General features: G+C 38.3%; 2 protein-coding genes across 7 annotated transcripts; both read left to right on the top strand.

Moving 5' to 3' along the window:
- Nucleotides 1-802: 802 nt before the first annotated feature.
- LOC103697608 lies at nt 803-4,022 on the top strand. The gene is made up of 2 exons (XM_008779515.4): nt 803-1,336; nt 3,632-4,022. Exons 1-2 carry the CDS (start codon nt 893-895, stop codon nt 3,803-3,805), a joined length of 618 nt encoding a protein of 205 aa, XP_008777737.4. The 5' UTR covers nt 803-892; the 3' UTR covers nt 3,806-4,022.
- Nucleotides 4,023-5,794: 1,772 nt separating this feature from the next.
- Nucleotides 5,795-22,176, top strand: LOC103695498 (serine/threonine-protein kinase prpf4B-like). 6 transcript variants are annotated; one of them, XR_003383248.2, is made up of 16 exons: nt 5,795-6,351; nt 6,704-8,004; nt 8,113-8,291; nt 8,432-8,649; nt 8,839-8,907; nt 9,930-10,002; nt 10,158-10,314; nt 10,429-10,720; nt 10,967-11,081; nt 11,313-11,476; nt 11,812-11,886; nt 12,025-12,440; nt 12,943-13,005; nt 13,495-13,548; nt 13,685-13,712; nt 22,095-22,176. XR_003383248.2 is itself a non-coding variant. In XM_008776871.3 (12 exons), exons 1-12 carry the CDS (start codon nt 5,962-5,964, stop codon nt 12,211-12,213), a joined length of 3,222 nt encoding a protein of 1,073 aa, XP_008775093.1. In that variant the 5' UTR covers nt 5,795-5,961; the 3' UTR covers nt 12,214-12,631. The 6 variants fall into 6 exon arrangements, 1 of the variants encoding a protein (XP_008775093.1); XR_602253.3 differs by lacking the exon at nt 22,095-22,176 and adding an exon at nt 21,678-22,080; XR_602254.3 differs by lacking the exon at nt 22,095-22,176 and adding an exon at nt 13,897-22,076.

Genomic DNA, 22,176 nt, shown 5'->3' on the forward strand with positions numbered 1-22,176 from the left:
ATAATATTAAATTATTTAACATAACATATTAATGTATTATGATATAATATAATATGATATGATATTTATAGTATAATACAAAAATAAAGCTATAAAATATTATGATTATTAGTATAAAATAATTTTCCATAATATAACATAATATTAAATTATCTAACATAACATATTAATGTATTATGATATAATATAATATGATATTATATTTATAGTATAATACAAAAATAAAGGTATAAAATATTATAATTATTAGTATAAAATAATTTTCCATAATAATTTTTTATAATTTCCCATAAAATAATTTTTCACGGTCCAGGGGCTCTTCTTCGTGGTCCACGCTCAATGAGGACCTCAGCGTGGGCCGCGAGGTTGATGATAAAAAAAAAAACAATAGATTGATTTTGGAAGGTATGGAAAAGGATTAAAATTTTTTTCTCCTAAAATGTGGTTCAAGAAATGCATACAAAAATTGAAAAGAAAAATACATTTGCTTACGGAATGGAGTCTGACGGCTAGGGTTCTTGGCTCCAGCAGATTTTTAGGTTTATAAAGGGACAAACTATAAAATTATGTTATTTTAATATGGACATTTTTGTCAAAAATACAGCTTTCCGAAAAAGCTGAAACAGCTTCCTCCCAAAAGCTTCAAATTAAAGCTTCCTCCCAAAAGCTGTTTTCAGCTTCCCGCAAAAGCTGAAACAGCTTTTTGAAAAATTTACCAAATACAGTTTTTCATCTAAAAGTACTTTTGGAGGGCCAGAAAGTGCTTTCTGGCCCTCCAAAAGCTCCCCCAAACAGGGCCTCACACCGCGCGTTACTGTGCCGTGGAAGTACGCTCTCTTATCCTCTCAATCTTGGCCGCTCCTTCGTCGCCATTCCCCTACCCAAAAATCCGATGTCCCTCTTCATCTCTAAGATGGCCGGGAGCGGTCTGTTCACCGCCCAGCACCACCACCTCCCCAGCCCCCCACCCTGCTTCTCCTTCTCCTGCCCCTCGTCGAGCCCCCTCTCCTTCCCTTCTCCTCAAAGAAGTACCCACGTCGCGCGCGCGAGGAAGGGCCTCTCATCCCGCACCCGCCGGCTCGAGAACCGAGGTAAGAAGGGCGCCGCCACCACCACCACCACCAAGGAGGAGGCGGCGGAGGGGGTGGCCGCCCGAGAGGAGGCTTCTTCTTCTGCTTCTCTGGAAGTCGGCGGAGGAGGGCCGGAGGGGTTCGCCGCGCCTTCGCTGCCGATGCCGGAGCTGCCGGGGGAGGAGCCGGACTTCTGGGAGGGGCCGCAGTGGAACGCCTTCGGCTTCTTCATCAAGTACCAATGGGCCTTCGGCGTCCTCTTTGCGGTAATTCTCCTTCCCCCTTTGCCAAAATGGAACCTTTGATGGAAATTGAACTTCTTTATTCGTTTCCTTTCTTGCTTTAGTGAATTTTTCTCAAGTGGTTTCGATGTTTTCGAGTCTTCTTCCTAAATGACCCTTTGGATTTTGATTGTTTGTGTTATGTGGGGAAATCATGTATGAATTGAAATGAGTTACCTTTGAACATTAGAAAGGACAGCTTAAGGAGGATAATATTTAACATCGAAGGGGAGGTTATGGTGGATGACTACTGAGCCACGGAGGTTTACTCATAAATGTTAGGATTCAAATGATAGACGAATTGTGATTTGGGGCTTGCTCCAGTGGTCAGATCCCTCTTCTTGGCAAGCAGAGTTTCTTTGCTTGAGTGCTGGTTTGTGCATTCCCAAGAATTGTGTATTGGGTAGTTATAGTGTGGTTGAGTTCTATTAACATTCTATTATCAATTTATTGTGGGACTGGAGCATATTGTTTGGTTTGAGGAGGGAAGTTGTATATATTTTGCTAATGGTGAAATTTTACTTTCTTAGAGTTTGATTTAACATTGGAGAAGCGGTTTCATATTATATTCATTGTTTAATTATGGTTTTCTAGTAAATTCATGTTGTTTATCAGACAAGTTAGATATGTTATTCGGTTTCTTCGCTATGATTTAGGCATAGTTAGGAAAGTTGTGTATCTATGCAACTATTTGAGCAGCCCATAAAGCTAAATTGCAGTTTAAATGGTGAACTTAGGAATTTCATAGAATCTATTCTCTCTCGGGATGGGGGGGGGGGGGGGGGGGGGGGGCGCTCTTGTGCTTAAAATGGAATAAGAAGTCAATTTAGGTGGATGACTAATCATCACTACCTAAATCTAGATTTCTAATGACATTCGATCTTTAATCTGCATAGTTGTTTAAAACATCATATGCTGAAGAAAAGGAAAGAAAAAAACTGATACTAACAGACATGAAGATGACAATGCTTAGACACTGTTACCTTATCTCACAACATCACAAGATGCTGCAATAATTTAAGTTACTTCTACTTTGTATATAGATTACATTGTTGCCCTAAGAGAGATGAATATAAAAGGGATTGCTCCTTTCCTAAAAGAACTGAATGCTATCAATCAAAGGAAGTTATATCGCATATTCTAGCAACAAAAAAGTATCCTGAATCTGCACTTGTAGTAGTTCTGACAAGGAAAAAGCAAAACAAACTGTTCTGCTAGATATGATTACTATGATAAAAAAATTGTGTACCTCCTATAAAAGAAGTTTGATGTCACGTGAAGTTAAAGAGGGGAGACAATTCTATATAACATGTACGTTTGAACTGCTTTCTGAATATTTAGTTTCAGTGGTTCTTAGTGAACAGTTTGGGCCTGGGAATCTTATGCCTCTGATCAAATTGTTTGACCTACACCAGCCACCCTTTTAAGCCTTTTCAGATTGTGTTAATTGGATATAATATATCATGCTTTATACTGTAGTCCACTATTTGAAAATAAAAAGGGCCCAGGCAAACAATATGAACATGGCAGAGATAAATATGCTGACATATGTGTGGTAAGGATAATGAGTAAGAATATAAGTGGGCGAGTTAATGTTACACCAGTTTAGAAAGAAGTGATGTAGAACTGAATGAGATAGTATGAGCATATGTGCTGATGATTTTGGGTGGGCTTTTTGAGTAGAAGGGCTCAAATATGTTTCAGAGGATTTGGAAAGAGCAGGGAATACACCTAAGTTGACATGGATGTGGTGATAAGGAATTTGGGAAAGCTTCATCCGGAAGTAACCATTGAAAGGAAAGATTGGCAAATTAAGGTCGTAAAGCCATCTCGAGTCGTTTGAATGAAGATTGAGGCTTGTGGTTTCCTTTCCTATCCAATACCGAATGGTGCTATCTTGTGCTAATATCCCTTCTTTTTTCTTTGGTAGGCAACTTCCTCGGTTTTTTGCTATGATGTGGTCTGCTATTGCTGACTTACAGTTATTTTTTTTAGTTTTGGAAGTTCCTATTTTCCATCTCTCTCTCTCTCTCTCTCTCTCTCTCTCTCTCTTTCTCTCTCTCTTTGATGAAAGCCTTAATTTCCCAGATTTGGTTCATTGCGTCAGTGATATACCCAAAATTTAAGCTGAGAACCTTTTTGTTGTAGTACTTTGCCTTTCATGAAGCTGTAATTTCTTTTCCAAAGAATTAAGTTGAGATTCTCTAGGCTCCTTGCCATGATATTCTATTGGTTCCTGCAGACCAGATGACCAAACTAATGCATTGTCTGCTTTAACAGCTGATTGCTTGCGGGATTGCTGTTGCAACATACAATGAGGGGGCGACAGATTTCAGGCAAACTCCTGTCTATAAAGAGTCAGTTCAGTCGCAAGAGCTCTTAGAGGAGCCAGAGGCATCGAACTCTGATGTGTTTGAAGGCAATCCAACTGAGGTAGCCCCAAGTTTGGAGTAACAGTGGATATGATCACATAGGATTATGAACTCCATGCTGCGACTAGAACTCCATGAAGCTTTTTGATGTTGTTTATATACTGTATATTTGCATACCATATAATTCTCCTTTGTTCGGTGGGTTTGTAATTTTTAATTATGCAATGTGAACGTAGCGAATGAGTTCTTAAAATGCCCCATTAAATGCTATTTTATATTTTCTCCGTGGGTCAGAATAATCCTCAATAGCACAAAATTCTATTTTCTTGCATTTTTGTCGATATGGTTCTATTGCTCCTTTGAGAAAGATGTGGCTTTAGTCCAATTCTATCCAGACATTGGATGTGGCTTTAAGAGGATGGATTCTCATGATGCCATTTCTTGAGTTCCATGGATATGTGAAGAGGGTAGAGATTCTACTCGACCACCGTTGAAGATCCTTGTGTGTTTCCTGAGTCCACTTGCCGCCTCCGCCAACTGAATGCTTGGGGGTAAATTTGTTGTTTTTTTAACTGCTTTTTGTCATAATAAATATTGCTGCAGGATTTTGATGTATTAGTTATTGTTTTGAGTCCAGTCTAAAATCTGTTGGTCCTGACATTTTCTGTGAACGTAAGATGATTCTTGATGTCCAACTCTTATTAATTTTTTGTTGTATACATTGTGATGTTAGTTATATATCATTATGATTATGTTAAACAAGAAGACTGAATATGTGAATTATCCAAAAAAATTGTTATAATAGCAGAAGAAATTAACATCAGAACTGTCATTCAACAAAAAGAAATCCGCATAGTTAATCATTTGCTGGACTATAGAACGGGAACAGATCCATTTAAGTTCTTCTTGCCGCAACGATTACAACACCCAAGCTACATGACAAGGATGATTGCTTCGGTCTCGTGTAGGATGGCAGCTAGTCGTGTATATATTCAAGGGATAACTACTCTATCTCCCTATGCAATTACACTAGAGATCATTATATCTTTTCCAAAAAAAAAAAAAACAAAAGTGAGATAAAATGGACTTAGTTGTATTCCATTGTTATTGAGTAGATGGCTAATGTGCCTCCTTGTGCAATTATAGATGACTCATTTTTTTAAATGCATGAGAGAGTCGAAAGAGAGGGGTTTAATGTCAAAACTAAGCCTTTGGTAGGTAGAACAAATTTTGAAAACTTATACCTTATATTTTGGAGGGATAGGACTTATTCCATAAAATATAGATATTTTGATATTTAGTTGGGTATATAAATACAAAGAAAAAAAATGAATAAGGTGCATCGGATTTTGTGAAAGATTTGAATTTTGTCAAACACTAAATTATTCTACCTTTTGCTTAGATTAAAGAATGGATAAATGTCTTGGAAGTCCCTGCATCAAAACCATAGATCCCTTTATCAAGGATGCACAAGTAATTCTAAATAGATACCTGCCTTTAATTTTTATTTTTTTTCTTCTCGAGCTTCCGGGATGTTTGGGTGTATATTTAGTTTTTTATTATATTTAAAATTGGTATAAATTTCTTTAGCAGGAAAAAAAGATTTTTTTTAGGCAAACTAATCGTCCTTGCCACCAAGGTGGTAGCATAGTTGGAAAGGAGCTTTGCTTCTACCGGCACGGTTTAGGTTTGAAACGTGCAGGCATCGATTAAATGTGGGGACCGACTACCCTCTGCTTGGACATGCACGGTGGGAGCGCTATCTGTACCAGCTAGCACTGAGATGGAGTTGGGGTGACGTACTCATACGATGGGTGACTCACGGGTCGGAGAGGGTATGAGTAAAATTTCTATCCGCATCGAACATTTTCTGGTAAAGGGGGGTCCGATGGAGGCTGCTATGCAGGTGAAGTTTTCTTTCTTTTTGTTTTAGAAAAAAAAAAAATCATCCTAGGTTCGCAAAGAACTTACAATTTTCAGACGGTGGGGACTTCATTGTCATAACTTTTTCACCAGGGAGTATATGAAAAGTAATGCATTCCAATGCCTATTTATAGCCGATGGTTCGGAAGACGCGGAGAAGGCGAGTCCGGGAGGATAAAGATATTTTCGGGAAAAAAAAACGGATATGGGAGCAGCTCCTTTCTAATAAAATTATTCCTCCCCTCTTTCTCTTCGCGTTCGAAGCCCTAACCCTAACCCTAATTTCGTTAATCATCCCCCAAATCAACCCTTCCCATGGCCAGCGACGAGCCATCGTCTCCTCCTTCAGCCGGCAAGCATTGGAGGTCGGTGGACGACCAGGAACCAGAGGAGTCGTCGAAGCGCCGGAAGCACCACCACCACCGCCACCGCCACCACCACCGCCGCCGCCACGACCATCACAGCAAGCACGGCGGGGAGAGGGACGAGGCGGAGAACGCCGCTCCCGTGGCGGAGGCGGATGCGACATCCTCTGCCGTTCCGAAGCCTGGTGATGACGACCGGGAGGAGGGAGAGATTCTTGAAGACGAAGAGGGAGGTGGAGAAATCAACGGCAAGAAAAGCGTCGGCATGGAGTTAGAAGGGGCTTCCGATGTTGAATCAGGCGAGATCAAGGCGGAAGGTGCCGATGCTGATTCCAAACGGGTCTGTTTCGAGATCTCTTGATGCTTTTGAAATGTGTGTTTGACTGCGTTCCTTTCTTGTTATTACGTTTCATCTTCTTGATTGGGGATTTATTCCTTAGAATTTCATCGAACTAGTAGAAATTAGAGAAAGAGACGCAACATGACCTGTATATGAACTAACAAGATCAGCTGCTGAAGTTCATTGTGGAAAAGCTCTTTTCTTGTTTTTTAACCATCGAAATGAAGAATCTCTCGGTTTTTTTTATTCTGTCCCAGTTGGTAGGCTTGATAATTCTTCATCGATTAGCTCAAACTTTCTGGATATTTTGGAAGTACATGATTTACCAGTTGGCTTTTGGGGTTAATTACAGGTAGCTTCCAGGGAGAAAGATGCGCTGTCAACCAATAGTCTGAAGGTGCTTAATTTTAATCAGAATACATTGACAGATGAAAGCATGTCGGACAAATCTCAGAATTTTGAGAAGTTTAGTGGCAAGGACGAAGCTCAAGTGAAGGGATATAATGCAAATGGAGGGACACGTGCTTGGGAGTCTGGTACTATATCAGCAAGTGATGGGGAGAATGAAGCCAGACAAAAACAACCAAAGTCACCTTTGAAAGGAAACGAGAAGGAAAAGAAGCACAAGGGTATTGTTACACATGGTACAAAAGGTCGGTTGAGATCACGATCTCCTGTGTCTAGAGAAAGTTCGCATAAGCACAGGAAAAGGGATGACTATGATATTGAAGATTCTGATCATAACTTGGAGAGGCCGCATAGGGAACCACGAGATGCTGACAGTAAAGTATTACATAAGAAGGATAGATCCATATCACCCAAAAATTTCCGGGAGAGATACAAAGACACCAGACGATCTCCATCTTACAGCAGGCGCACTGGTGAAACCAATCATAGGGATCGATCAAGGTCCTGTGACCGTATGAGGGAGAGATCTAATGAAAGGAGTTCAGATTCTTATGCAGATGGTGGTGCTCAATCTGGACCATTTGAGTTGCAAGGTACTGGTAGGAATGAGTTGGACAGATATGCAGCCAGAAGTCGAACAAGTGAAAGAGGGGTACACAGGGAAAGAGAGAGGAGTAGTAGTTATAACAGACTTGATGGATGGGAGGACAGGCATGGCACTCGGGAAAGAGAAAGGGAGAGAGAAAGGTACAGTAACAGACTTAGAGACAGAGATAGCATGGAAGTGGATAAGGTTGCTCGTAGAGAAAGGGAGAGAAGCAGTAGCTATAGCAGACATGATAGGCGGGAGGACAAGCTTCGAAGTCAGGATGGAGACAGGGAAAGAGAAACATACAGTAGTAGTAAAGGCAGAGATAGGGAGAAGCTAAGAGATATGAGTAGGGAGAGGTATAGAGAGAGGGAGAGGCTAAGGGATGTTGATGGTGATCGTCAAAGGGACAGAGATGGCGAAGATAGGGGTAGGAATCGGGCTAGAGATGGGGACACGCATATGCATATAGATAGAGAACAAAGTAGACTGATGGAAAGGGATAGGGTTAGTAGTCAGGACAGGCATAGGGATTATAGGCATTCAAGATATGTTGAAGTGGAACATCGCAACGAGAAAACAAGATCTAAAGAGTCTAGCAAGGAAAGTTGTTACAATAGAAACAACCGTGAAGAAGAAAAAGTGGAATCTATCAGGTACACTCATTAGATATTAGATTTGTTAATGAGATTAAACACAATATCTTATTTTTGTTTATTTATATATCCCGCTTCATGTGATGTGCATGGAATTGTTAATGACAGGGAGGAAGATGAAGAGGACTATCAAGAAAGAATTGAACAACAGCTTGCAAAACAGGATGAGGAAGATGTTGATAAAATCAAGGAGGAAAGCAGAAAAAGGAGGCAAGCTATCCTGGAAAAATACAAGCAGCAGCAACTGCAACAACATGTGGAATCTTCATCTAATGATAATGAGAAAGGTAACTCGTTTTGCCATCAAGCTGTTTTAGTGCATGCCACTTGAAATAGAGGATATAATTTCTGTTCCAATATCTACCTTTGTTTTCCCTACAAGTCAAATTGATCCCATCTATTCTTTATAAATATATATATGTACCAGAGGAAAAGGCATCTATTGATAAGGACAAGCTGCAGGAGCTAAACTCTATTAAAGCTGATAAACAGGCTCACTATGAGGAGCCTGAGAATAGGCATGATACTTCAGATATTTATGTTGCTGATCTGTCGTTTTCTGTGGGCAAGTCACCTACGCAAAATGGACGGTCAGTTAATGAGAGAACAACTGGTGCTCGGGAGCTTGGGGAGGGCACTCCCAAGGTTTGTTGTTCAATCTGGCATGACTCTCATCTTAATACATCCATTTCTGTTTATCCAAAATAAGTTTTGAACTTCTGATGCTTGTTAAGCATTTATTTAGTGGTTTCCTCATTCATTTTTGATTTTTTTTACTCATAATTGAGTAAAAGATGCTAATTGATTTGTTCTGAACAATTTTTTACCCTACAGAGTGAAAGATCAACAGATATGTTTTCTGATGACATCTTTGGAGAATCACCTGCTGGAGTTCGTAAATCGGTAACTTGTTATGCACAGATTTTTATCCTATATTGTTGATCTACTTGCAGTAAATTATTTATTGTTAGCATCATATTGTTGCAATTCTTTACTTTTACCTTTTGGTTTTGTGCTCCATTCTTAACAATTGAACAAAAGCTGTCTGTGTCTGAAATTGAGTCTCAATGCATAAGACGACACACTTGGTGGAAATCATTTGTTTTGAGATATATGTCGCTATGTCTAAAAAAGGGAGCTTCGTTGAGAAAAATTAAACATGTGCATCTTGAAGGCTCACACATATATAATATTTTATGTTATTTATTTACTTTATGTCATGCCAGATCCACCAATATGGTTGGTCTTACTCTTTTTGTCTGAACATGCCCCTTCTGATGGTTAAGAAAAATTAGTTGCAGCTTCTTTTTGAACCCCATATCTCAAATATGGGTCCTGATCTTCAATTCAATTCTGAAATTTTAGATATTTGATATTGAACTTTGATAAAGGGAATGTCAATAGCATTCTGGGGGCAATATCTCATCCTTAGGTTGAAGAAAAAACGAAAGCAAGAGAAATATGATAAGTGGTGAATGATGGAAGGAGCGAAATTAATGCAGCAAGAGCCAGATTAGTAAGAGTTCTGATTGTCTTGAATGGAAACAAAGCTGTTCAATATAACTGGGCATGGCTAATAAAATAAAAGCTAGTATTGCTGCCTATCAGTCTCATTTGGTAGGCACCATTGCACTGTGTTGATGACCTGCAGGCATGCTACCGCTATAGGTATAAAATGGTACACACAAAAACTTGATTCTTGATGTGTATGCGCATTTTGTGCAGGGACTACACATTCTTGTGTCTTCTGCTTCTAATTGCAGTTTATGATTTTGAATTTTTGTACTTTTAATTTGCCTTCATATATCCATTATAATGGGATTTCTTAATTTCTTTGATTACTGCAGATTAAATGTGATAGGGAATATTTAGATATTTCTAAGCTCCAGTGCAATTATTGATTATATTATGTGTATCTTGTGCAGGGCAAAGGAGACGACCTGCAAATTGATAAAAGTGGTCTCCATGACAACTGGGACGATGCAGAGGGTTACTATAGTAAGTTTTGATGCCTTAGTCATGTTTACATATAGAAAGCATATTTTGTTTAATGTTGCTTGCTGCTTTTAATGATAGTGAATATTAGGTATACACTGTTTACATCTTGGGACTTTATGACAGTTGGAAGTTGCCTTTCCCCCTCCCATTTGCAGGTTATAGGTTTGGAGAAGTGCTTGATGGTCATTATGAAGTTATTGCAGCTCATGGCAAGGGTGTTTTTTCAAGTGTTGTTCGTGCGAAGGATCTTAAAGCTGGGAAAGGTGATCCTGAAGAAGTAGCCATAAAAATCATACGCAACAATGATACCATGTGAGTGAACATCAAAATGTTTAATTTTTAGATGGAGTTATTTTAAATTCTGTTAATCATGATTGCTTACCCTCTAAATCATTTGAATGTTGTCTTATGATGTAAATATACAAGGTATAAGGCAGGTCTAGAGGAATTGGTCATACTGAAGAAATTGGCAGGCGCGGATCCTGAGGACAAGCGCCACTGTGTTAGGTTTCTTTCAAGTTTCAAGTATCGGAATCATCTTTGTTTAGTTTTTGAATCTCTTCATATGAATCTGCGTGAGGTTCTAAAGAAATTTGGTCGTAATATTGGGCTTAAATTGACTGCTGTGAGGGCATATGCTAAACAGCTTTTTATTGCGCTGAAGCATCTAAGAAACTGTGGCGTTCTGCACTGTGATATAAAGCCAGATAACATGCTGGTACACCCTCTCATCCTTTGTGGCATTATTTTGCAGTTTAATATAGTGCACCATTCACATAATAAGAAGCATGTTTCTTTGTGCTCATATGTGCATATGCTTCTGCGCAAACACGATGTTTGTTTTGAAAACATACCAAGTTTTTATATTAGAGTGTACCAATTTCTATTTGTGTTGTCTTTACTGAAAAAAGCTTGCTGGATTAACATATTCTCCTCCTTGATGCTGTAATATTGCTATGTGTAGGTAAATGAGGCTAAAAATGTGCTAAAGCTCTGTGATTTTGGCAATGCTATGTTTGCTGGTAAGAATGAAATAACACCATACTTGGTCAGCCGCTTCTATCGTGCCCCAGAAATAAGTGAGTTCTGCATTTGACACTCTTCATGCTTAGCATTTCTTATTATAGTTTCATTAACTGTGATTCTACAGTGCTGCACATTCTGGTACATGTGCACGCGCCTGTGTGGTAGATTGTGCCTGTGCATGCATGCAGTATGCTTGTTCGTAGTTTTGCTTATACCACTGATATGCTTTTGGTTAGATTTGGCCCAATTATATATCCTGTGATGACTGGAATTTTCTTTGGCAGTTCTTGGATTGCCGTATGATCATCCGATGGATATGTGGTCAGTTGGTTGCTGTTTATATGAACTTTATACAGGGAAAGTCCTTTTTCCTGGTCCATCAAACAATGATATGCTTCGACTGCACATGGAGTTGAAAGGTCCTTTCCCAAAGAAGATGCTCCGGAAGGTAAGGTGTTAAAGAAAGTTTTCGTGATGTTTACTGTTTTAATAGAAGAGGTTGTTTTCATAATTTATAATTGAGTACTACTCCATGGAGATCACGGGTTTCAATGTTTCAGAATATTGATACTTCTTTTTATATTTTTCGTTGGACATTTAGTTGTGGCACATCATTGCATTGTTTCATGCATTAGAACTTGAAGTTAAACCATTTTAATTAATTGCTTCGTTTTTGATCTAGAAAATCATTTGTGCCTTCATAACATCAAACTATATAAATGATATTTTTACTTTTTTAGCTGTGCTTTTGATTATGTGCGCTTATCTGATATTTCTATACAGGGTGCTTTTGCTGAGCAGCATTTTGATCAGGATTTAAATTTTCATGCAACAGAGGAGGATCCTGTTACAAAGAAGGTCACTACTCTTCTATGGATATCTTCTTTAAGTCACTATTTGAAGTTAATTTTAGGTATCTGCAATAAAAAAAAAGCAGTGCAATCTGAAATGCACAAGTGCTCACCATTTTCTTTTGTTTCTTTTTCTTCCCTACAGCCTGTTAAGAGACTGCTTCTTAATATTAAGCCAAAGGACATTGGTGCTCTCATGTCAAGCTATCCTGGAGAGGATCCCAAAATGTTATCCAATTTTAAAGATCTTTTAGAAAGAATATTTGTATTGGATCCAGAAAAGAGGATGACAGTATCTCAAGCGTTGAGTCATCCATTTATCACGGGCAAGTGAACTAAGATGCTGATTTTTCTGACTGCAAATATGATGTTGAGCATGCCTCTTCCTTGTGATCTAACTTTCTATTTAGTCATCTAATTCTTCGGCATTTATCTGTCTTTTCCCCGCTGCATCGGAGCTTTAAGTTTGGAATGCGTGGATGAAGCTGGAAGAGATGATGGTTGAAAAAAACCGACCTTCCTGCATGGCAATTCTTATCAGTGGGATGTGTTCTGTTTCTTGTAAGACAACTCGCCAAAGGCGTTTTCATCTCTTGTAATTCATACGTGATCATGGGCTTTTGAGCATCTATAAAAAATGTCCTTGTTAATTCCGCTTTTAGTTATTTGAACTTCAAATTGAGCTACCCTACAGAACTGAGAATTAGAAATGTGTTCTATTTTAGCGAATGAAATTCTTGTGAGGATGAAAATATTGCTGTTTGTGGTCTTCGGAACTGGTGGTTGCACCTAGACCCTTTCCACGTTTTGGATACTAAAATCTTATGCCACTTTATAAATTTTATCACTTGGCTTTCTTCATTTTTATATTATTTCCTTACTATCAGACATGATGTTGTCCGTCCGGTTGTTGATGTAACTGGGCTATTTGTCTGCAGATTTTGACATCTTAATCTTGAAATTATCATCTTTATTCTTATTGTCAATAGTTAGTTTTTGCAGTGTTATTTCATTTATCAAATTTGTTTGGTCCTTGGAGAGTCTAATTCTGTCTTTCGTTCAGGGTTTCTGCCAGGCTATGAGGGTAGCAACAATGTTTTAGATGCTAAAAGGCAACCAAAAGAAGGTACCCTGGTTTGATTGCTGGGAAGCTTAATGTGTTTGAAATCTTTAAAAGTGGCATTTTCTGGCTATAATACTGTTGTTATACTAGTCTTGAAGTTTAATTGCACAATGCGATAGGAAGGGTGTAGTGTATGACATTGAGTGATCCTATATATCTCTATTTACTTGACCAAAATATCCTTTTCCGTATAAACTCTTTAGGTATCAAAATGTTCTGTAGGATTCATGTGCAATGTGCAGTTCTTTTTCTTTTTCTCCCTCTTTTTGATGAGAATTACGAGCCTATAGGTTTTCTGGATTTATTTTTTAGGTTCATCTTTTATTCTCATGAACTTACTCATTTGACATACTAATAAGATATTTTGATCAGCTAAATCAGTTACTCTGCTTTATGATAGTTTTAAATGTGTGCTTTCTTCCTGCTTTTTTTTCTGTACATAACCTTGACAAAAGTCTACCAAAACTGATATTTGCTTTGGTGTTCTGGAAGACTTTGCATAGGAGACTGGTGGATGCATGTCTGGTGCTATGAAAATTTTAAATGGTAAAATTTCCACTATGTTTGATTTCAAGTTATTCCAATTTATCAGTCACTATCTTCTAATTTAAGGTTTATTATAATTGATGAGCTAAACTCCTTTCTTGTACAAGACTTACTAACATGGCATTCCTTTTTCTAGGTGCAATTGCTATTTTTTTGGAGATTCGGTAAGTTTCCTATTTTTCCTTCTTATTAATTTTCAGGATGCTTTGGGCAATTTCAGTCAGAATTTGGAGCTAAAGTAAATTAGCAATATTCTTAGTGGCATCTTATTGATATAATTTGTTTTGATATATGGTGTATATGAAACATGAACGTGGCTCATTTGGAAAAATGTACTATATAGAACAGTCATGATCAATTCATTTGTACCAGATAAGTTCGCTTACTTTGGTTGAGGATTCTTTTCTCCTTTTCTTTTTTTGCATGCTACATATTTTCTAGCAATACGGTGTGGTTTTATATCTTCTTTATTTATTTTGGATTTTACCAAGTCAGCTTGTATTAGTCTTTCAATTGAACTGGATATTTAGATAGATGGATTCAGTTGAATCATCTCAACCTTTTCTTTTGCCAACTCATTTTATCGTGATTTTGTTATGATAATTTTTGGTAACTTAGCAATAACATTATTATTTTTTGATGAATAAGGTGGGAGTGCCACCATCCTTAGTAAAATTTGGACCTCTTTGAAGAGGAGAGGTTGCTATCCAGCTGAGATAAGTGCAATGGATTTTAAGTTTATTAGATTGCTTTGACTTCATATGCTGCATATATGGTAACCTCTTTACGTTGTCTGATTTTTCGTGCTTTTTATTCCCCTTTTTTTTGGTTTTTTTGGGGGTTGGGGAGGGCACAGTTGAAGATGGTAAAAGTTTTACTTTGCTTTGCGATTTGATACAAAGCTGTGGTTGTTATAGTTCAATTTGTTGCTATGGCTGCTTCCAGTGACAGTTTGTAACATGTTTTAACAAAACTTTAAGCATGGGCCAATGTTGAGGTGTTTAGGTCAATTTCAGCCTAACTTGGTGCTTGTCCTCAACAATGCAAAAAATATTTAAAATTTACTAGTCGCTGAAAAAGCTCGGTCCTAAAATGTGCGCAGATCATGTTTGTGTTTAGCATTCTACAATTGTGATTTTTCAAGACAGAGGATCCTTTTAAATATAGAATGATAAAAGATGCTGAAAATCTTGTGTAGGTTATGCAATAACTTGTCAGAATAGCTTGATATTTAATCAATTAATACATGAAAAGACATTCTTCTGGGTTTATTTTACATTGCTTTCGGTACTAATTTAGCAAGAGCCTTTCAATTCTCTCTTCTGTTTGCTTCTTTCATCTGAACATATCACTTGATTGGAAATTTTGGTCGGACCAGACCTAGACCTGAATTTTGTTAAGAAACCTCACTGGATCAATTGAACTGTTCAGCCTGAATCATCTGGTAAAGCATTGGACCATAAAATAGTGATGAGAGAAGTGACCTTGCTACATATCTTCCTTCCTAACGCTTTTCGTTCCTTTTATCCTTCATGCTCAATGGAGCAGTTGATGAAACATAGATGGGGACAAAAGTCTCCATCTAAACATAGCCTTGACAGCATGGAATTCAACTTAGATGCTAACCTGGGGGTGAAGACCTAGCTGCCTATTATGAATAACTTTGATCTTCCTCCTACCAGATCATACTATAAACTACTGCCTCTATGAGAGCTTGTTGTAGCCTCTCTTCATGCTCCATCGACTCCTCGTGGCAAAAAGAGAAAACTCTAACCCCTAACTCAGAAAACCTTAGGATTTTCATTCCCTCTTCTTAAGAACAAGCCTCTCTGTCTCTGTGGAAGCTTGAAGCTCCTTTCTGTTGCAGATCACATTGGGGGGGATTGGATGACAATTATCATTGATTGTCGCTAAGAGATCATAGATGTTGGCTTTTGGTGACCTATCTCATGGAGGAGTTTCAATGAGGGGAAAATAGATGTTATTGGGAGGGGCATCTGGTAGAGGAACAGGGACAATAGTGTTTGACTCTTAATTGACTTGTGGTTGGACCTTGACAAGTAACCTGAGCAGCAATATTGTGTTAGGCTGGGTCAGCAGGTTCAAAATACTACCTAAAATAATATTTCGAGTTTTGCATTAATAAGATGGGTTCATTTTTGGTTGACTTACTTCAAGGAATATTTTGCTTTGAGCTAAATAATGGTCATCCAATTGTACAGGACTACTATGAAAATCAATAAATTTGATGGATATTTTTTTCGTTCCCAATAAGGTAGGAATTTTTAAACATTCTAGAACATGCTGAAACATTCTTTTAAGTTTTATAATGTGCCTTCAGCCTTGTGAGCATTACCATGATTGGCTTCTTTTTAAGGCTTCTTGAGTCCATGCTCTACCATAATTCACCTTTTACAGAATGTTTTATGAAAATGCTAAGGTGGTTATAATCTTTAATATATCGTAAATAAGTACAACTCCTTTTGCTGGATGCCTGTTTTGAGATCCACGTGTACTTTGTGAATGCAGAAATGTTATCAGGGATTCAGGGTCGTATTGACCTCATGAAAGCAGCCAAAATTGATATTGGTGTTGGATATCATTTTTTAGGTGCTAATATTTTTGCATAAATAGGTTGATTACTAAGGGTTTGATCAAGATAGTGGTAATGTTGTGGCATTAGGGCATGACAGTCCAGCTGAAATGTGATATTATAGTGGATTAGAGATGTTGTTAGAGTGATAGATAGATGATAAGTGATGTACTTAAGATGCAGTGCAAGTTAGATCAGTGTCAGTTAAAAATGTTAATTTCATGGATGATTGGACTACTATTATGTTGTTGTAGTGATGATGGTGGTGGTTATTATTTACAGAATGTGCACTCTATGAATATTATACGTCAATACCTGATTTTGCCTCTAAAGTGCAATATAGCATGATGCTAGAGATGCTTACTATTTTCACTCAATTAGACAATATACAGAATCATGTAAAACCTTCTTTTGCTTTCTGCGGCATTCCTTACTAGTACAAATGAACTTATGTAGAAATAGTCTTTAATTTCTTCACATTTTCATTCAATGGAAAAGTTGGAATACTACAGTGATGCAAACTTATTTCTGTAGTGATGAGTATTAGTAATGTCTTTTGGAGTGAAGAATATGTGCAAATTAGTTGTTTTAAATCCTCATGAGTTTGATACATTAGCTTTATTATCAAGAACCACTGTTTTGCAAATTTCCATTGAAAAGTTTTGTTGTGACATCGTTGCATCATATATTTTCCGTTACCTCATAAATTCACAATTTGAGAAAAATGTCAAATTGTGTCTCAATGAAGCTGAAATTGTCACTGCTAATGTGCAATTGAATCATCTTGCCTGCAATATATGATGTAATCTGGGAGAAGAAATTTTTTTAACCCGCTCAACTCGAATCTTGTAAAAGAAAATTTTGAAAATAGGAACATTGGCGAAAGTAGGATTTAGGTCCCTTTTATTTCCTTAATGAATCATAAAATCAAGTTGCAAAGTTTTTATTTATACTAGTGAGGTCCATTATTGTATATTTCTGGTCGGGTTTCTCTTCTAGTTCAAAGAGGCTACAACTTTTCCAAGATAGACATGACTATTAGAAGTAATCAACATAAAGCTAAAATCCTATAGGAAGTAAATCTCAACTTCTACATCAGCTTTATTTTTGCTGCTTCGCTTAATTTTTTCTGAACTAGGAGACATGCCTGGTCAAAGTCTTTCTTGAAAAGAATTTTTTTGCCTCGATTGGTTCGTTTCAAGTCCAAATTATAGAATTTGGTCTTGATTGCTCAGTGCACCACACCCTTAGGGGTGGCACCACGTCATAGGCCTCGAAAAGTTATCCATTTTGAAAAAAAGGAGCACCATAATTGGATATTGTATGCGTAGAGATTAGAGTCTTCGGAAGTCTGGCACATGATTCGGCTTTTTGATTTGGTGAATCTCGTTTTTGGATCCTATCCATTCTTCCCCATAGTAGCTTGAGTTCACTTCGAGTCTGGTGGTCTTCTTGGATCAGGGTTCTTCTTGTTTGAGGGATTTAACTTTTACTAAATTAGAATTGAAGATAAGGAAACACATGCTTCCCTATCTCGCGACCGAACTACTTGGCTTTTCTAGGAAGCTACCTTTCTGGTTGATCTGAAAAGACCAATTCCTGCTATGTCTGATTTCTATAATCTTTTGCTCAATGATACAATCCTCATCTAATGACCTTTCTTGCTCTACCCATAGATAGTCTACAGCTGGTAGCACTGACTCTCTTGGACTTTTCATCTAACATGGAAGGCTCAAACAACTTCAAATTCTCATCATTGATTATTGAGTACATCTCCATAGATGCCAGCAAATCAAGCTGGAAGGTATTCTTCCCTCTCTTCTTCAAATTTTTGAATGGACCATTTCAAATTGCCTTCATTTTCCTCCTTCGCCTTTCAACCTTTCTTTCCTCGAGGAGAGTCAGACTAGCTCTCCCTCTTGGAAGTTGCACTTCATGGCAATGCTTGTCATGCCGTTCAGTACTATTATTGTGATCTTTGCAGCTGTGCCTTCAGCTCTTGATGTATATTTATGATATTCTCCACAAATCTTTGAGTTCATGCCTGAGTATCTCTTCTCCATGTTGTTCTTTGGTGCACAACCAACTATGAACTACATGACGGAGGGGCTCTGTGGTAGATATATCTAGTTGACCTCAAATAGTGACTCTTGTGTAGAACCATGGATAGCTCAATCCTATGTGAATCGGAGGCATGACAAGCTATCATCCTAAGTCTTCATATGCTTGAAATTATAACCTGGAAGGGGGTGCATCGTAGTACAATCCACAACTCCTGTCTGTCCATCATCTATGGGTTGAAGTTAGTGCTTTGCTTCAATTTGATATGATATGCTCCGCTTCAATTTGGTATCTCTATCATATCCCGTAAAATTCTTCAAATATTACTTGGATAATGACTGTCTTGTTCTAAAATTATGGAAGAAGGCAGTAGGAAGTTTTTTCATACATGCTGAAAGAACGTAAGTTGCCTCTCCTCTCGTCCCTATTTTCTTGTAGGGAATTAGGCACACCATCTTGATGAATCGATCAACCATCACAAACAAGTAGTCGTGGCTGCATCTCATCCTTGGCAATTTTCCTGAGAATTTCATTGAGACAACTCTCCAAAGGTCTGCTAGGTACTGGTAATGGTTTATACGATCCTAGTTTATCGAAGGGCTTCGATGTGCCATATAGTACACAACCCTTGATGAAGTGGGCTACATCTTGTTGCATCTTGGGCCAATGGACATACCTTTTCAAGTTCATTAGTCTTCTCTGCTCCAAAGTGTATTGCAACCTTTGAAGTGTAAGCCTTTTGAATCAAATGTACCTTATGGGCAGCTCGAGGGATATATAAACATGTTTCCCCTATATAGCAGTCCATTCTTCAGGTGAACTCTGTTAGCAAGCCTTTCTTCAATTTCCTCAGTTGTTTTGAAAATTTGGACTTGTTGGCATAGAGGTTCTTATACTTCATATGACCTTGTGGCTAAATCTACTTTGCAACCAATAGATTGGAGAACATTGTAGATGGAGGCTTGGACAATAGATTAGCTAACTTGTTTATAGCGTTTTTCCTATATTTGATCATTGGGCTGAATTGCTGTAGATAAATCATCCACTTCATTTGACGAGCCTATTGCAACTTGGACTATGTACGGAGAAACTGAAGTGGCTTGTGATTTGGGTGCACAATTATCTCTTTTGTTTTGCAAGTATAATCGTTGATGCTTCACAGCTTGATGTAGATGACACGACTCTTTGTCATATGTTGGATAATATGACAATGACCCCTAGAGCATTTGAGTGATATGGTACTTGATTCCTATCATGTAGGAGGATTTGCTCCCATATTGGCCACAACATTGAAGGGTCTTTGCAAATTGGGCAATACTAGGAGTCTAGGACTGTTGTTTTGCAGAACTTCGGTAGAAGCTGAAAACTATTTTTATGTTTTTTTCAACCATTAAAATTTCTATTTTGCTCAAGGTTTGCCGTCTCTGTACTGAATCTTGCATCGATAACGTCTTGGCATAGTGTTGGCACGCCCAGTAGAGTGGTTTGGCATACTGATACTCGATACACTCCTCATACCGTGTATAGGTTTGATATCGCTATGGTGGTTGGTACGTCCTCAGGATGTTGCTGTCACTTTGCTATTCCTTTGCTCGCCTACTTAGAATGATATAGCAATTTTGGCTGATCGAAGGTTGTGGCTCACCAAATGTACAAACTCAGTGGCAGCTGCATGGATAGGAAGGTGGCCAAGTTGTTGTTGGGCTTGAGCAAGTACGAGAGTTCCCAACAGTGATGCGATTCCTTGCTCCTGGAACACCACCACTGGTAGGAGGAATTTTTCTTGATTGCCAGGTATGCGAAGGATGGGTTGAAGCAAATCATGGGTAGGTCATCAAGCTCCCTTAATGTTGCTGGGCTGGTACTGAGAAATAGGGGTTCTTTGGGGTCTGATATGAGCGAACTTGTGCCACTCCATGAGTTTTTGAGGTCTGGCAATATGATTGGCCTGCACTTGAGATTTGCACACATGAGGCTGATTACTTTTCAGGTTGATGCTTGGGCTCTCGCTGGATTCCGTGGTAAAATTTCTTTTCCTCGCACTCTATCCCCCTCTGTTTCCTTTCTATCTTTCTTCGCCAAAATCTCTTCTTGGAGGAGGGTGCCGTCTCTAGTTTGGTCTAATCTTTGGAAACCCTATGTGAAAGAATTATTGGTAAAGATATTTATGTGACAACAACGTGATTTGGAGTCCATTTGGCACCTTCTCTTTCGTGTCTAAAAGAGCTAGGTAAAGCTGTAAGGATACAGGGCCATTTTAGGGACATTATGACATAACCGCACAAGCTCAAGTTTTGAGCCGAGCTGAGCCGAGAGTGTTCAGGCTTGGCTCTTTTCCTAGGTGAGCACAAGTTCAAACGAGTTCTTAGCGAGCCGCTCCCCAAGCTGCTTATGTGCAGCTAGGTTTGTTCACACCCCTAGGTATAGGACAGACTGAGTAAAACTCTGGAATGGAAATTAAATATGTCGAATGAAGAGGGACGACATAGAGATGCATTATAGATTACCATTTATAGCAGAAGAGATTCTCATCACAAGAAATTAAACAATAGGAGAGAAGGGGAAGGGTATTTAGGGAACAAAAGTTGATAGATGAAATCTTTTAGGTTATATTTAAAAATTCAAAGCTCCTATGTCTTCTTTATATGCGTTCACTAATGGCTAGCATCTTAGAAATTTGAGATGTCGTGTCGAAAGACATATTGGTTGTATTTTAATAATAATTAAGTCTTTCATTAATATGCTGTTTTATAAGTTATGTGGGCTGTGGTTGCTGCCTTTATTTTTCACTTAACAGAGGGTCAGTAAAGTGAGAGCAATTCATGCTGAAGGCTTATGTTATGAACCGCTTGGGGATTTTCCCATTGTTCTAGGTATGGGTAAATTTGTTCATGGTGTGCATGTGGACCCACCTTAGGTGGGCACGAACATAGGTGTTTCAAGTCCTACATAAGCTGTTGAAACATAGTAGAGAAGCTGATACATCCAAGAGTTTGGGACGGTGGTGAGGGACATCTATTCTTTGTTGGGTCTTATCTGCATGCCAGACAACCCCAAACACTAAAGATTTGGTTGCAAATTTTGCAAATTAGATTTTCTTTCTTCCTTTGCTTGCAGCGAGAGAGTCTTAAGAGTACTCGAGCTTTTGATTTGTGAAGCCCCTCTTCTCTTGCAAGAAGGGACTGGCTGCTTGTAGTAGGTAGATTTGTATGGTTTTATTTTATTAAATGTCTGAATTTCAGCTCCATAGTCCAGCAGTTGATTGTTCTTTGGTGCGATTAATGGTTTGCCTGGAGATTTGTGCTCAGCAGATGATGCAAGTACATTTTTGGCAATCATGATGCCTCATCTTCAATAGTCTATATTTATTTTTGGATTTGCTGAGAACATGCTTAATAATTCATTTTCTAAGATGTCTCTGGTTTTACACATATTTTGTACATGATGCAGTTAGATATGCTTTTAATAACTTTAGGGCAAAACAATGTGTTGGTGTACTCAAAGGGCACCCAGGCTGGGAGAGCTCTGACAGTTCCTGAATGGTAAAATTTCTTTCAAGGTTATGAAGAAATAGTGTTTTTGTGTCATCCACCTCCATGGAATGCACGCATGTCGTCGAGCATGAACAAACATAAATCCTCTGTATTAGAGCCATGCTCATTTCAACTTTAGCGCCAGGACACGGTAAAATTAAGCTGGTTTTATTCTTTCCCCAGTGTTGGTGGGTTTCCTCCTGTTTTGCTAGAATGGAATATTTGCTTTCTTCAGGCCTAGTATTGTTACATTTATTTGCGTTCTTTTATTAACTAGGGATTGTTTTAACTGCAGTCTCACCGCAGGTGTATTATGAAATAATGTTGTGTTTTTTTTTTTCTGTACTCTTATGATACAGGCTGTGTTTATTTGAACATTTTGTGGCCATTAGCTGCTTCATCTTGGTTTAAAAGAGCATAAATTATACTTGTGTTTCAGTA

This window comes from Phoenix dactylifera, chromosome 8, assembly GCF_009389715.1.
Source record: "Phoenix dactylifera cultivar Barhee BC4 chromosome 8, palm_55x_up_171113_PBpolish2nd_filt_p, whole genome shotgun sequence".
NCBI lineage: Eukaryota > Viridiplantae > Streptophyta > Magnoliopsida > Arecales > Arecaceae > Phoenix > Phoenix dactylifera.

Bases quoted from the DNA above. Each gene is read 5' to 3' on its own strand.
- LOC103697608 (XM_008779515.4), top strand. From the start codon at position 893: ATGTCCCTCTTCATCTCTAAGATGGCCGGGAGCGGTCTGTTCACCGCC. The intron at 1,337-3,631 runs GTAATTCTCCTT...CTGCTTTAACAG, and splicing joins CCTTCGGCGTCCTCTTTGCG to CTGATTGCTTGCGGGATTGC.
- LOC103695498 (XM_008776871.3), top strand. From the start codon at position 5,962: ATGGCCAGCGACGAGCCATCGTCTCCTCCTTCAGCCGGCAAGCATTGG. The intron at 8,908-9,929 runs GTAACTTGTTAT...TATCTTGTGCAG, and splicing joins CTGCTGGAGTTCGTAAATCG to GGCAAAGGAGACGACCTGCA. The intron at 10,003-10,157 runs GTAAGTTTTGAT...TCCCATTTGCAG, and splicing joins CGATGCAGAGGGTTACTATA to GTTATAGGTTTGGAGAAGTG.